Below are 16,175 nucleotides of genomic sequence, written 5' to 3' on the forward strand. Positions count from 1 at the left end.
CCCATTACAAGCATTTACAGCCTATATTCCAAAAATTAACCATGTTGTGGTCAGTTACATACGGATAGGACAGACAGGTTAACTTTTTCATTACATTTACTTTTTTTTCTTGTTTAATTTATCATCTATTTGATTTTACACAACTCTTCATAAGACATTTTCAATGCTTTTGGAAGAGAAAATAATGGAAAAAACAATGAGGCTGTGAAGGTGAACATTGTATATAATGCTGGGTGCTGGTTATGCCTATTAGAATACAGTGTAGGTGTCCCAGTGTTTATCCTGGCAGTCGGTGAAAGATAACTGCTTTGATGTGATGTATTATTAAAAGTGAGATATCGTTTTCTTTCAGTGACTCATTATATTCCCAGGTTATTGCCAGGTTTGTACATGTTCCTGGTGATTCTGTTCATAAATTACAAATGACATAGGGTATTTATAAGATGGTGGACAACATATACTTGTCAATTAAAATACAGTATGAAACACCTCTTCTCAGCCAACCCATTTTAGGGTCCTCTTACATGGGACGGTTGTCTGCTTTCACACAGGAGCGATATTCGTTCAGTGAATGGAAGGGGCGTGGGTCGGAGATCACTTTCGGCCACCCGCCTCCATTAACAGTAAACAGGTAGTCGTTCATAGATGAACGACTGCCTGTTTACATGGGCCGATCATTGTTTGATTTTTATGCCTACATAAACTTAATGACGAATTATTGTTCGTAGTTCAGCCACTGGTAGTTTTTACACTGAACGATTATTGTTCAGTTTTGCACAATCCAACAATAAATTGAATTATAATTGTTCTTTGTAAAAGGGCCCTTAAAGAGGTTATCTCTTACCCATCGGATCCCAGAATATAGCCTCCAGTTCTGCCAGCTATGGTGGCCTATGAAGCTCAGCCTCTGACTGAAGTATAGCAATGCATTAGAAGAATGATAAAATATGGTGATATTTAAGTCCCCTAGTAGGACAAAAATAAAAGTTAAAAAAGAATTTTAAAAAGTGAAAAAAAAACAATAAAAATACTAACGCTAAAACCTCACGTTTCCCCCTTTACTATGTAAAAAAAACTAACAAATATGGGGTATTGCTGCATTAGTAATGACCCAGAGAAAAAAGTTAGTACATTATTTAACCTGTTCAGTGCACGTTATGAAAAAAATAGCTAATTTTGACTATCTCGTCTTATAAAAACTAAATAGAAAGTGATCAGAACATCACATGCATCAATAAATGGTACCATTAGAAAGAACAACTTATCCCAGAAAACAAACCCTCACACAGAACCATTAACAAAAAACGAAAAGTCTTAGGGCTTATGTCCACAGGCAGATTTACGCCGCGTTAAACGCGGCAGAAATCCGCGGCGTTTTATCGCAGCTATTAGGTTCTATTGAACCTAATAGCTCAATGTTCACGCTGCAGAATTGCATCGCGGAATTCTGCAGCGTTAAATAACCCATGGCATGTCCTATTTGCCGCGAGAATATGCGCGGCCGGCTTCCATTGTAGTCAATAGAAGCCGGCTGTCATGCTATACTTCTGCTGTAGCACAGCGGAAGAATAGCGTGAATACGCACCCCACCCACCGCTGTCCGCTTCATATTACACTGCTGGTGCGTCATATGACACTGTCGGCACGTCATGCACTGTACAGCGCATCGGCGCATCATGCGGGAGCTGCACAGCGGATATGGAGGTGAGTAAAGGGTCTTTGGAGGGGGCGCCGTGATGGACTCCGCTGCGGTATTCCGCTTGCGGAGCCCGTCACGGCCGTGGGCATGAGCCCTTAAGGCTCAGAGATTCTCAGAAATCAGAGACGAACAAAAAATAATTTTTCGTTAAACTGTGAAAAAGTTTCAATTAAAAACTATCAATTTGGTATAGACATAATCATGCTGACCCAGAGAATAATGTTATCGCATTATGTATCTTGCACACAGAACACTGTAAAACAAATGGCAGAATTCCTTTTTTCCTCAATCCACCTAAAAAAATGAATAAGTTATGCAATACATCATATGTATCCAAAAATTATGCCAGTAAAAAACACAACTTGTCCAACAAGTTACAGTTGTAGGAATGCGACAATGAAAGAAACTAAAAAATTTGTTGGTCATTAAGGTGCAAACAGGCTTTGTTACTAAGGGGTTAATATCAATATGTTTGTCAACCCTGTGCTGTGGCATCAGGTGGTGACATCACTGTGTGCATTATCCCTGTGTTGTGACATCACTGTGTGCATTATCTGTGTTGCAACTTCACTGTGTGCATTATCCCTGTGTTGTGACATCACTGTGTGCATTATCTGTGTTGCAACTTCACTGTGTGCATTATCCCTGTGTTGTGACATCACTGTGTGCATTATCTGTGTTGCTTGATAAAGACCAGGTTAATGGTTGAAACGTTGCAGGGCTGTGGAGCTCATGCTCTGAATTAAAACGTTTTGATCTTAGGATCTTCATGTGAGTATATACTGAGCTAAATCCCTCAACTGCTGCTCTGCCATTACATCATATGGACCTTATCCGTGTTGTGATATCACTGTGTGCATTATCCCTGTGTTGTGATATCACTGTGTACATTACACCTGTCTTGTGACTTCACTGTGTGCATTATCCCTATGTTCTGACATCACTGTGTACATTACACCTGTGTTGTGACATCACTGTGTGCATTAACCCTGCATGGTGACATCACTGTGTTTTTACGTCTTCATTGTACATCACTACCACCACACTGCATGTTATCTCTGTACTGTGACATCACTGTAAGCATTATCTCTGTACTTTGACATTACTGTTTTCATTATCCATTTTCTGTTATATCACATTGCACATGATTCCTGTCAGATATTTGCAAGACCAAAGTAATCATAATGTTTTCATGTTCTCAGATAAAGATGCTCATGGTGGAGACAGGGCCCTATTACATGTTTTGCTATGGGGCCCCATGGTAACTTGCTTGCCACTGATGTGTATATTAATGCATGTGAGAATACTGGATGTCAGAATACTGTAACCTGGTGCTCGTATATTTTGGATACGTGGTCTATGTAAACCAAAAGGGCTGTCAGGCTCATATTCTTACAGTCTATGTCAGCGGGAGGATTGTAGAGTGTTAAGAAATGACAGTTACGTGCCCTGCATACAGATACTGTGCAACTGTGTGTCACTGTTTTCACACCACAAAAAAATACACACACCCTTCTAACAGGCTCATGCACATACTCCTAACAAGAGCTACTTGATTTTCATGTGGCAATGTATGTGCAGGTCAGGGTGTGGGTCCTTACCTTATCCCACCCAGAAGTCATGTCCCCACCTTACCAATCTTCATCTCCTCCCTGAAGCGTTTCCACCTCACTCCAAGCGGTTTTGAAACCGGTTAAGCAGGTTAAAAGATGATGAAAAAAATAATAATGCGGAGGATCCTCCCCCCACCGTTATTTCACAACTGGTTCCTTTGCAGAAGACACTCACACTTCATCAATGTACAAGCTTTGGAAGAGCAATCATTCTGAGGACTCACATGAATTTTGGATCTTCATCTCATTACACTTTCTGGAATTCAAACACGACAAATAAGTCATTTCTGATTGATTCAATTCCAAAGTCTTAACTCTTCATGTTTAATAGCGCAATGGAATCTGTAATCCATGGACAGGTCCAACTCTGGACATAGATAAAGTGAAGTATCATCATTATCATCCAAGAATCCAGTGATACTCGAAAACCAGATGAAGAGGACCTTTTGTTTTTAACAGGATTTTATAGTAATCATTTACATTGTACCTCATTTTTTATTCTAGGGGTATTTTTTATTTTTGTGACTTTGCTATTAGAAAACATTGCACTTGTTAGATATCAAATATTTTATTACAAATACAATCATATTTCAAGAATACTAGAATCACCACTGCTGTACACTTTGGAAATACAAATTACCAAATATTATATAAAGAAAGTTCAAAGTTTTTCTGATTATACTAACAGTCTCACTCGTAGATTCATCTATTGAAAAGCTAATGGACTGTACAGACATCTGCGGACAGATACATTGTGGCACAAGAAATAATTTAGCTCAATTGACCTAATTGGCTGTGAAGCTTCCAGCTTTGGTGGACCTTGTTACCATAAACATCCAAGAGATTTCAAAGAAGTACAAGATGCCTAGAGCATTTTTGGTGAAGAAGTCAAGTTTGGGAAGTTGGAAGAGAAAATGGGGTGAAGTACTGGATGAGGACAGAGAGGAGGTGTTCATCCCAGGTGAATCATCTATTATTGTTAATATTAATATAATTTTTAGGCTCTTTTATTACTGGATCTATCACAACTATGATGATGATTTCATTTTCTTGATCAATCCCATTGACTTATAATGGGGACCAAAAGGTTGCAAATCTTTGCACAAGTCCAACTTGCACAAATAATTGCGACTTCTTTGCACTTTTCATTCTGTAAAAATTGAATGGGTTTAGCAAGAGCGGGCATGACCCGCTGCATGGGCAGCCCAAGATGTGACAAATTTATTAAGAGGCTTGCACCTCTTAATGTATTTGGGGCATCTTACTCCAGCAGCATTTCTCTAAGACCGTGAATAAAATACCAATCGTGGATAAATGTGCTGCACAGGCTCTAAAAGTAAACATAGATGTAAAGATTTATGAATAATCTGAATGACCAGATATTTATTTATTATCAATATCGGGGTATGACAAGCTCTCTTCAATTTGCACCCCCAGCCCTGGTCACAGATATACAGTATGTACTATATTTGAAGGCCCAAGGAAAAAGATGGATATAAACAGATTAGCCATAACATTATGACAAATGCAGTGAAGAACATTAATATTCTTGTAACAATGGCACCAATCAAGGGGTGGATTACAGTGGATATAAAAAGTCTACACACCCCTGTTAAAATGCCATGCTTTTGTCATGTTAAAAAGTCCAACAAAGATGATTCATTTCAGATTTATTTCCACCTTCAATGTAACCCATTATATGGATTAGAAAACAAACTGAAATCTTTTAGTGGGAAAAAAAATGTAAAAACTGTGGTTGCATAAATGTGCACACCCGAAATGTACCATTTGACTTTATGATAACATTCAGTCTTTTTGGGTAGGTGTCTATCAGCATGGCATATCTAGATTTGTCAATCTTTACCCACTCTTTCTTGCAAAACTGCTCCAAATGCATATATTGTATTTCAGCCGCACTTCAGTAGCGGTGAGCGATTCCAGCGACCTGATTGGTTGTTGGGTACACACCCCCCTTTGGAGATCTGCACGAGTACTAGTTCACGAAACCCGCAGGGGGTTAGGTTTAGGGGTTAGGGTTTAGGGGTTAGGGTTTAGGGTTGGGGTTTAGGGTTAGGGGTTTGGGTTAGTTGCCGACCCTTCTACTACCGTGCTGCTGCTTATTTAATGGGCCGCTCACTCGTGCAGATCTCCAAAGGGGTGTGTGTACCCAACAACCAATCAGGTCGCTGGAATCGCTCACCGCTACTGAAGTGCGGCTGAAATACAAAATATGCGCTCCAAATCTGTCAGATTGCGAGGGCATCTCATGTATACCGCCCTCTTTAGGTCAACCCACAGATCTTCAATAGGATTCAAGCCAGGGCTATGGCTGCGCCGTTCCAAAACCTTGATCTTCTTTTGGTGAAACCATTCATTTGTTGATTTGGAAGTATGCTTTGGGTTATCGTCATGCTGAAAAGTGAAATTCCTCTATATCTTTAGCTTTTTTGCAGAGGTCTGAAGGTTTTGTGCCAAATGAACTGATATTTAGAACTATTCATAATTCCCTCCACCTTAGCTAATGTCCAAGTTTCAGCAGCAGAAAACCAGCCCCAAAGCATAATGCTGCCTTTACTATGCTTTACTGTGGTTATGGTGTTCTTTTGTTGATGCACAGTGTTAGCTTTGTGCCAAACATACCTTTTGGAATTATGGCCAAAAAGTTCAACCTTGGTCTCATCAGACTATAACACTTTCCCCTACATACTTTTGGCATATTTGATGTAGGTTTTGACAAAACATAGTCAGGCTTGGATGTTTTTATTTGTTAGAAAAGGCTTCTGTCTTGCCCCCTCACCCACAGCCCAGAAATATGAAGAATACGGGAGAAGGTTGTCACATGTAAAACACAACAAGTACTTGCCAGAAATTCCTGCAGCTCCTTTAATGTTGCTGTAGGCTTCTTGGCAGCCTCCCGGACCAATTTTCTTCTGGTATTTTTATCAATTTTTGTGCCAAATTTAATGCAATTTTTGCTGACCATCTTCATTGTGTTCCACGGTACATTTAATGCCTTGGAAATTTTTGGTACCCTCCTGACTGATACCTTTCAGCAATCAGATCCCTTTATTGACCTGTAAGCTCTTTATGGACCAACAAAAAAAGATTGCAGGAAAATCCTACTAGAACAGCTGAATTTTATATGGGGTAAATCAGAATCACTATAAATAATGGCAGTGGAGTACTGACTACTAGTTTAACGTGATTGGCTTATTGTGAACACAAGAACATCCCCAAATATGAGGGTATTCACACCTATTCAATCACATTATTTTAGTTTTTGTTATTTTTATTTTTCTACCATAAAGGATTTCAGTTTGTTTTCAATGGTTGTACAGATAATGGGTCACATTCAAAGTAGAAATTAATTTGAAATAATTCATCTTTGTTGGATTTTTAACATGACAAAAATATGGGTTTTTAACAGGGGTGTGTAGACTTTTTATATCCACTGTATATTAGGCAACAAGTGAACAGACAGTTCTTGAAGTTTATGCGTTGGAAGCAGGAAAAATAGACAAGTGTAAGGACTTAAGTGGCTTTAATAACTGCCATATTGTGATGGCTACATGAGTGGGTCAGAGAATTTCCAAAATACTAGGACTTTTGGGGTATTATTGGTATGCAGTGCTTAGTACCTACCAAACAGGGTCCATGGAACCAGCAAACTGGCAATAGGATCATTCGCTACCAAGGTTCATTGATGTGCTGTACTGGGCTATCTCTGTCATTCCCACAGACAGTGAATGGAGCAGTAGTGCAGGTGTGACCACTGAACCTTTTACACAGCGAACTCTGGAACCCTATTTTCATGATCTTTGGGAGTTCCATTGGTCAGACTGCCAGCAGTCATGCATCTAACACCTATATTGTGGATAGGTTATAAATGTTGTTTATGGGACAATGCTTTTAAATCAAGGAAATTCTGGCTACCTGCTTCCAAAGTTTAAGAATTAACTGCATATTCTAAGTGCATTGAAGTAAGTAAGAAAACAGTATGCAGTCAGATCATATCCTTCATCTAGTGGTGGAACTACAATATGTATACGCTGTGGATTTGAAGCTCTTTATCAGAAAAATGAAGCCATGATTGCTCGTAGATATATTAAATTAGTCAGCACAGAATTGTGAAAAACACAAGAGAGCAGAATACTAATCCTGTATATTATTTTTAGGGGTGAATTAAGCCAGAACTCTGGTGCATTGAGCATAGTAAGTCTCCCCAAGGACGGGCAATAACTTTAGGCTTAGAGATGAGCGAGCACCAAAATGCTCGGGTGCTCGTTACTCGGGACGAAATTATCGCGATGCTCGAGGGTTCGTTTCGAGTAACGAACCCCATTGAAGTCAATGGGCGACCCAAGCATTTTTGTATATCGCCGATGCTCGCTAAGGTTTTCATTTGTGAAAATCTGGGCAATTCAAGAAAGTGATGGGAACGACACAGCAACGGATAGGGCAGGCGAGGGGCTACATGTTGGGCTGCATCTCAAGTTCCCAGGTCCCACTATTAAGCCACAATAGCGGCAAGAGTGGGCCCCCCCCCCTCCCAACAACTTTTACTTCTGAAAAGCCCGAATTAGCAATGCATACCTTAGCTAAGCACCACACTACCTCCAGCAAAGCACAATCACTGCCTGCATGACACTCCGCTGCCACTTCTCCTGGGTTACATGCTGCCCAACCCCCCCGTACGACCCAGTGTCCACAGCGCACACCAAAGTGTCCCTGCGCAGCCTTCAGCTGCACTCATGCCACACCACTCTCATGTCTATTTAAAAGTGCGTCTGCCATGAGGAGGAACAGCAGGCACACAATGCAGAGGGTTGGCACAGCTAGGCAGCGACCCTCTTTAAAAGGGGCAGGGCGATAGCCCTCAATGCTGTACAGAAGCAATGAGAAATATAATCCTGTGCCACCGCCATCAGGAGCTGCACACGTGGGCATAGCAATGGGGAACCTATGTGCCACACACTATTCATTCTGTCAAGGTGTCTGCATGCCCCAGTCAGACCGTGGTTTTTTATAAATAGTCACAGGCAGGTACAACTCCGCAATGGGAATTCCGTGTGCACCCACAGCATGGGTGGCTCCCTGGAACCCACCGGCTGTACATAAATGTATCCCATTGCAGTGCCCATCACAGCTGAGGTAACGTCCGATTAAATGCAGGTGGGCTTCGGCCCACACTGCATGCCCCAGTCAGACTGGGGTTCTTTAGAAGTGGACACATGCAGTTACAACTCCCTGTGGACCCACAGCATGGGTGGGTGCCAGGAAGCCACCGGCGGTACATAAATATATCCCATTGCATTGCCCATCACAGCTGATGTAACGTCAGCTTTAATGCAGGTGGGCAAAAAATTAATTGGATTACACTGTAGGCGAGGGCCCCAAGAAATTGGTGTACCAACAGTACTAATGTACCTCAGAAAAATTGCCCATGCCCAACCAAGAGGGCAGGTGAAACCCATTAATCGCTTTGGTTAATGTGGCTTAATTGGTAACTAGGCCTGGAGGCAGCCCAGTTAAAATAAAAATTGGTTCAGGTGAAAGTTTCAACGCTTTAATGAGCATTGAAACGTATAAAAATTGTTTACAAAAATTATATGACTGAGCCTTGTGGGCCTAAGAAAAATTGCCCGTTCGGCGTGATTATGTGAGGTTTCAGGAGGAGGAGGAGGAATATTATACACAGATTGATGAAGCAAAAAGGTCCCCGTTTTTGATGGTGATAGAGAACGATGCTTCCATCCGCGGGTGCAGCCTACGTATTGCTTAGGTATCGCTGCTGTCCGCTGGTGGAGAAGAGAAGTCTGGGGAAATCCAGGCTTTGTTCATCTTGATGAGTGTAAGCCTGTTGGTTGACAGGCGGGTACACTTATCCGTGATAATTCCCCCAGCCGCACTAAACACCCTCTCTGACAAGACGCTAGCCGCAGGACAAGCAAGCACCTCCAGTGCATACAGCGCGAGTTCAGGCCACGTGTCCAGCTTCGACACCCAGTAGTTGTAGGGGGCAGAGGCGTCACCGAGGACGGTCATGCGATCGGCTACGTACTCCCTCACCATCCTTTTACAGTGCTCCCGCCGACTCAGCCTTGACTGGGGAGCGGTGACACAGTCTTGCTGGGGAGCCATAAAGCTGGCAAAGGCCTTGGAGAATGTTCCCCTGCCTGCGCTGTACATGCTGCCTGATCTCTGCGCCTCCCCTGCTACCTGGCCCTCGGAACTGCACCTTCTGCCACTAGCGCTGTCGGATGGGAATGTTACCATCAGTTTGTCCGCCAGGGTCCTGTGGTATAGCATCACTCTCGAACCCCTTTCCTCTTCGGGTATGAGAGTGGAAAGGTTCTCCTTATACCGTGGGTCGAGCAGTGTGTACACCCAGTAATCCGTAGTGGCCAGAATGCGTGTAACGCGAGGCTCTCGAGAAAGGCATCCTAACATGAAGTCAGCCATGTGTGCCAGGGCACCTGTACGCAACACATGGCTTTCCTCACTAGGAAGATCAATTTGGCTATGTGCACGTTTACCGCTTGAGCGTGCGGGTGCGTGGCGGCGTACTTGCGCTTGCGCTCAAACAGTTGCGCTAGCGACGTCTGGACGCTGCGCTGAGAGACATTGCTGGATGGGGCCGAGGACAGCGGAGGTGAGGGTGTGGGTGCAGGCCGGTAGGCACTCGTGCCTGTGTCCTCAGAGGGGGGTTGGATCTCAGTGGCAGGTTGGGGCACAGGGGGAGAGGCAGTGGTGCAAACCGGAGGCAGTGAACGGCCTTCGTCCCACCTTGTGGGGTGCTTGGCCATCATATGCCTGCGCATGCTGGTGGTGGTGGCTCCCCAGCTGATCTTGGCGCGACAAAGGTTGCACACCACTGTTCGTCGGTCGTCAGGCGTCTCTGTGAAAAACTGCCACACCTTAGAGCACATTGGCCTCTGCGGGTGGCATGGCGCGAGGGGGCGCTTTGGGAAACAGTTGGTGGATTATTCGGTCTGGCCCTGCCTCTACCCCTGGCCACCGCACTGGCTCGGCCTGTGCCCACACCCTGACTTGGGCCTCCGCGTCCTTGCCCACGTGCACGTCCTCTAGGCCTACCCCTACCCCTCAGCATGCTGTATTACCAGTAGTGCAGAAACAGAACGCTGTAATTAAATGTGCCGCTTATTGGCCTGTGGTTGGAGGCTGACTTCGCTTACGGAACACACAGCAGAGGCAGGAAAGAATTTTGCGCAAGCCTGCTGTAACACTTAGCTGGCTGCGTACGAATTAGGACAACTACCCCCAGCAGAGACCCAGTACACTTGTGGACAGGAATACAGCGGTGATGTAAGAGGCAACACAGAGGCAGGAAAGAATTTTGCACAAGCCTGCTGTAACACTTAGCTGGCTGCATATGAATTAGGACAACTACCCCCAGCAGAGACCCAGTACACTTGTGGACAGGAATACAGCGGTGATGTAAGAGGCAACACAGAGGCAGGAAAGAATTTTGCGCAAGCCTGCTGTAACACTTAGCTGGCTGCGTATGAATTAGGACAACTACCCCCAGCAGAGACCCAATACACTTGTGGACAGGAATACAGCGGTGATGTAAGAGGCAACACAGAGGCAGGAAAGAATTTTGCGCAAGCCTGCTGTAACACTTAGCTGGCTGCGTATGAATTAGGACAACTACCCCCAGCAGAGACCCAGTACACTGAGGACGGTCACAGGCAGCCCAAATAGATTTTTTTTCCCAAATGTTTTTGGAAAGGCCCACTGCCTATATACACTAAATATGTCTTCTGTCCCTGCCTCACCACTACTGGGCCTGGACAATGTAAAATTACTGCAGGATGCAATGCTCTGCACGGCCGATATACAAAAAAAAAATGTGCAACACTGCAAAAAGCAGCCTCCACACTACTGCACACGGTTAGATGTGGCCCTAAGAAGGACCGTTGGGGTTCTTGAAGCCTAAAATAACTCCTAACGCTCTCTCTATAGCAGCTCCGGCACCAGCAGCACTTTCCCTGAGCTATGTCAGAATGAATCTGTGGCGAGCCGCGGGAGGGGCCGATTTATATACTCGGGTGACACCTGATCTCGCCAGCCACTCACTGCAGGGGGGTGGTATAGGGCTTGAACGTCGCAGGGGGAAGTTGTAATGCCTTCCCTGTCTTTCTATTGGCCAGAAAAGCGCGCTAACGTCTCAGAGATGAAAGTGAAAGTAACTCGAACATCGCGTGGTACTCGTCTCGAATAACGAGCATCTCGAAGACGCTAATACTCGAACGTGTATCAAGCTCGGACGAGTACGTTCGCTCATCTCTATTTAGGCTTTATTCACACGAGCGTATATTGGCCACGTTTTCACACCCGACCGATATACGCGAACATTTGAGGCATTGGTTTCCAATGCATTCACACGGGCGAATATTACAGCACGTAAAAATGTTGCACCGTAAAAAATGGAACATACACGACTGAAATACGCGCCGGTAAATATACGGTGGATAAAAGACTCCTATGGGAGCTGGAAAGAAAGGGAGGGGGAGGCATTTTAGCAGCGTCCAACGCTGCAGAAAGCTTACAGGTGTCTCTTTGTAGGCATTGGAAGTCATTCCGAGGATTTATGTCGAGCGAGGGCTTTTTCCGCTAAAAACGTTGCACCTAGTTGATTGAATGAACGAGAAAATGCAAATTAAGATTGGGACTTGATCGTGGAAAATTGTCCATTTTTGCAAATTTATGGCGCGGATGAGAGAACGCAAAAATGCATACGCTCGTGTGAAAGGGCCCTTAAGCATCATTTTTCAATCTGATTATTATTAGACTCAAGCCATTGCATTATGACTATAAATGTAAAAATGATTACTATGTCCAGACTGCTAAAACTTCCTTTTTCTTTACAACTGTACTGGATATTATTCAAAAAGCTGCATATTCTCCCAAGTGCTAGGAACAAACCCTAAGGACACTTTCACATGGAATGAAATATTCCACAGGACACTGCAGAATATTCCACCATGCTGAAAAATCTGCACCAAAATCTGCATGTTTAATGTGCAGACTTTGATGCAGAAATGAAAATATTTTTTTATTCTCACCCAATCTAGCGGTGTCGCCCTCTGAAGATCACCCCGGCACTGCAAATCCGACTCGCTCTCCCATAGATGAGATAGGAGGACACTGTGAAAAGAGTAGGATTTTCAGTGCTTCGCCGACTTCAGAGCGGACAATGCTGGATCCAGGATAAGTATAAGAAATACCCCTAACAGTAGCATAACTTAGTTTATGGTGCTGTGGGGATGTGAGAGGCTCCCTTTAAAGTGCCTTTAATATAATCACACATGTAGGCACCATAAACAATGTTGCTTACTAACCAAAAGAGCAGGGCTGTGAGGTGGCACATTTGCATAGATCCACTTTATCTGTATAATAACATGATCAAATAAACAAACATGCACCCGGATGTTCCCTATCCCCATCACATGATGATCAAAATCAACTAAACAGCCACATTGTCATACAAGGTTACACATACCAGAACAATATAACACAAGTCATACACATTAGTACTTGATAGGCCTTAGTCAGACGGGCGTTTTTAGCCGCGATTTGCGCATGCGCATGCGTCCGGCGATTTTTTAAAACCATTGCTTTGTAATGGTATCGGACACATGAGCGCTTTTTATGCGCTCGTCCGATAAATTATAGAACAAAAAAATCGCAGATCGCACCTATCTGCGATTCCTGTTCTCTTCTGTATATGCGCTCAATGGGGCCGGCGGCAGCAGCGCCGACCCCATTGAGAACATATAGAAGACAAATCATTCTGCTCTGCCACAGCTGTAACAGCTGTGGCAGAGAAGAACGATGTTTGCCCATTGAATTCAATGGAGCGGCAATACAGCCGCTCCATTGAAAGCAATGGGCTGTCGGCGTGCGCGGGGTGAATTGTCGGGAAGGGGTTAAATATATAAGCCCTTCCCTGCAATTCATCCTAAAATGTGTTAAAATAAAAAAAAAATTGTATACTCACCTTTCCGCTGCAGCCGGAGTCCAGCCGCGGCCGCTGTCAGTTCTCCTGAACTGCTTCTTGGCACTATTCAGCCGGCGGGGCTTTAAAATCCCCGCCTGCTGAATGATCTGCCTCTGATTGGTCACAGCCCTGACCAATCAGAGGCTGAAAACACTCACACACCCATTCATGAATTCATGAATGGGTGAGTGACTGCTGCCTCTCAGCGCTGAGCCAATCAGGGGCAGGTCTGACTCACATCCATTCATGAATTCATGAATGGGTGTGAGTGAGGCATGCCTCTGATTGGCTCAGCGCTGAGCTAATCAGGGGGCAGGTCTGACTCACACCCCCTTCACACCCACTGCAGGACGGCCACGCGGAGCTCCGGCTGCCGGCAGAAGGTGAGTATACAATTTTTTTTTATTTTTACACATTTTAGGATGAATTGCAGGTAAGGGCTTATATATTTAAGCCCTTACCGACAATTCATCCCGGGCTCACCCGCAGCGCATTGCTTTCAATGGAGACGGCTGTATTGCCGTCTCCATTGAATGCAATGCGCTGGACAGCTCCGGCCCGTTTCTAATGAAACGCGGCTAGGAGCAGATTTTCGGGCGATTTGCCAGCGACTTGCGCGCACCGGTCACGCGATTTGCGGATGCGCATCCGTCATGCGATCCGCAAATCGCGTGAAAAAACGCCCGTCTGACTAAGGCCATAGAGTGTAATAGGTTAATAGCTATAAAATCATTTATGAAGCCAAAGTAGATCTGCTGTAATGTACTACATGGGTAAGGCCGAATGCACATGGCCGGGTCAGATTCCGACTGCGAGATTCTTGTAACAGGATGCGACCCGTGCCCCTGCATTGACCTCACGCTTACCCGTCCGGCGTCTTCTCTCTCTGCTCTGCTATGCGCCGGCTGGTGCACAGCCACACATGCGCAGTGCAGAGCCGGAACATCAGCTGTGACGTTTCTGTGGACATGCCACGATTTTGTTACCACGTGTATTTTCTGCATTCAAAATCACGGCTGTCTGCATAGGATTGCGTGAATGCATGCAATCCTATGGCAGCGTGCAATGGCGGAAATTCTGCGTGAAATCTTTCTGTAGAATTTCCGTCCATGGGCATTGGGCCTAAAAGTAAGTGCTAACTCCTCCTAAACATTTCAGCCACAGCCTTTGATAACAGGTACATAAAATAAAGCCTACAGAAATGTAATATCAATAGACAAACTTTTTATTTCGATGGCTCACACTGAAGACCACCCTGACTTTCAGGGTGGTACTGTCATAGGTGGAATGACAACAGTAAGACAGGTCTTACAGTCCGCTATCAGCATCTGACTATGCATATGGTGCTTCCTGCATTGAATGCGCGTGTGATTTATGCCTGAGTCACCTGTCTATTTGCATGGACAGTTCTAGCCAGAAGCTGCCGTTTGTGATCATTAAATTGAATATTATTGATGACCTATCCTTAGTATAGGTCATCAATAGTTGATCTGACCCTAACTGATTGTGGCCCACTGATAGCGCTGGCATACTGGAGTCGGAGTGGAAGCAGATGCTCCAACCCCTGTGTAGTGGTGAGTGCTTGTAATTGCAAGCGCAGCTCTCGTTGAAATTACTGGGAGCTGTGCCTGCAGTTACAAGCGCCAGTCACTACTCAGGGGTCAGAGCATCTGCCTGCACTCCGACTCTAGTGTACACCGACAGGGTCAGTGAGCGCATAATCAGCTAATTGGTTAGGTCCTGGGAGACGGACGCCAGCCAATCAACTATTGTCGACCTATTCTGAGGATATAGTACTTTCCCCTGTTGGTGGCGAATGCTATGTCAACTATGGTTGGTAATGCCTTCTATGACGGATTCCTGTGCACCCGTGGCACTGTGGATTAAGGAATAGTAAATGCCCACAAGTTCAGAAATGGAATGTCCCATCTGTCTGGCACCCACTATCATTCCTCGTTCAAACTCCAATATAATTCACGCCACCTTCCCTTGAAAATACTTGCCAGTGTTCAAGAGTGTGAGCGTCTCCATGTTATCATCTGAGGCACTACCACTTCATAATTTACATACCTCTATCCCATGACTTTTGGCATGTTAGTGTATATAATCTCCATCATGTTCTTTATTGGAATTTTCTCATGTCCTAGGATTCTGCACCTGAATGTATGTTTATCATTTATCACAATACAGTGACCTTGGAATATGTTCCCAAGAAAGACGTGGGACCTGAATACAATAATGAGGTGGCTCTGGATCTATCTCTTCCTCATCTGCGTTGCGTAGCAAACTCCTCATCTTATCAAGGGACACAGAGGAACACCAGTCAATCTCCTCAGAATAAGGAGCTGAGACTCTCACCTCAGGTATCTTCTAACTAAATGCACTACCTATTTGATCCTCAGTTATAGTTTGTATTATAACCCAGAGCTGCATTCACAATTCTGCAGCCTTCAGGCAGGCTGTAATCTACCAGCATATCTTGCTAATTTAATGTCTATACAAAACGTCCTCTTGTGATTTGCAATCTGGGATGTGTTTTTTCTTACTTCAAGTACCGTATCGTAAAATAATGTAGGAAAACTTAAGAGTTCCACTGCAGTATAGGGATTCAAATAAAGCTGTCCATACATATTAAAGAGGACCTGTCATGACATAAAATGAGCAGGGCCGGCTGCATGGCTCTGCAGCTGAGACCCCACTGACTCTCTGTTTTCTTTTTTTATACTCAACCTTCCTGCGCCCTGACAGGCTCTTTTTAGGTCCGGCTCACTATCAATTAGTGACGTTACCCATATACAGTGAGCGATGGGGACTATCCACTTGACAGATTGAGAGCTCC

General features: G+C 44.4%; 1 protein-coding gene across 2 annotated transcripts in view; it reads left to right on the forward strand.

The window, feature by feature from the left end:
• Positions 1–3,464: 3,464 nt before the first annotated feature.
• OVOL1 (ovo like transcriptional repressor 1) overlaps positions 3,465–16,175 on the forward strand; it is a 34,560-nt gene continuing 21,849 nt past the window's right edge. Inside the window, exons 1-2 of one of the 2 annotated variants that reach the window (XM_066582292.1) lie at positions 3,465–4,273; positions 15,527–15,699. In XM_066582292.1, the coding sequence (XP_066438389.1) occupies positions 4,174–4,273; positions 15,527–15,699 (273 nt within the window). In that variant the 5' untranslated portion in view covers positions 3,465–4,173. The remainder of the gene's footprint in view (positions 4,274–15,526; positions 15,700–16,175) is intronic. The other variant, XM_066582291.1, reaches the window with a different exon arrangement.

Source organism: Eleutherodactylus coqui, chromosome 11 (genome assembly GCF_035609145.1).
Source record: "Eleutherodactylus coqui strain aEleCoq1 chromosome 11, aEleCoq1.hap1, whole genome shotgun sequence".
NCBI classification, from domain to species: Eukaryota; Metazoa; Chordata; class Amphibia; order Anura; family Eleutherodactylidae; genus Eleutherodactylus; species Eleutherodactylus coqui.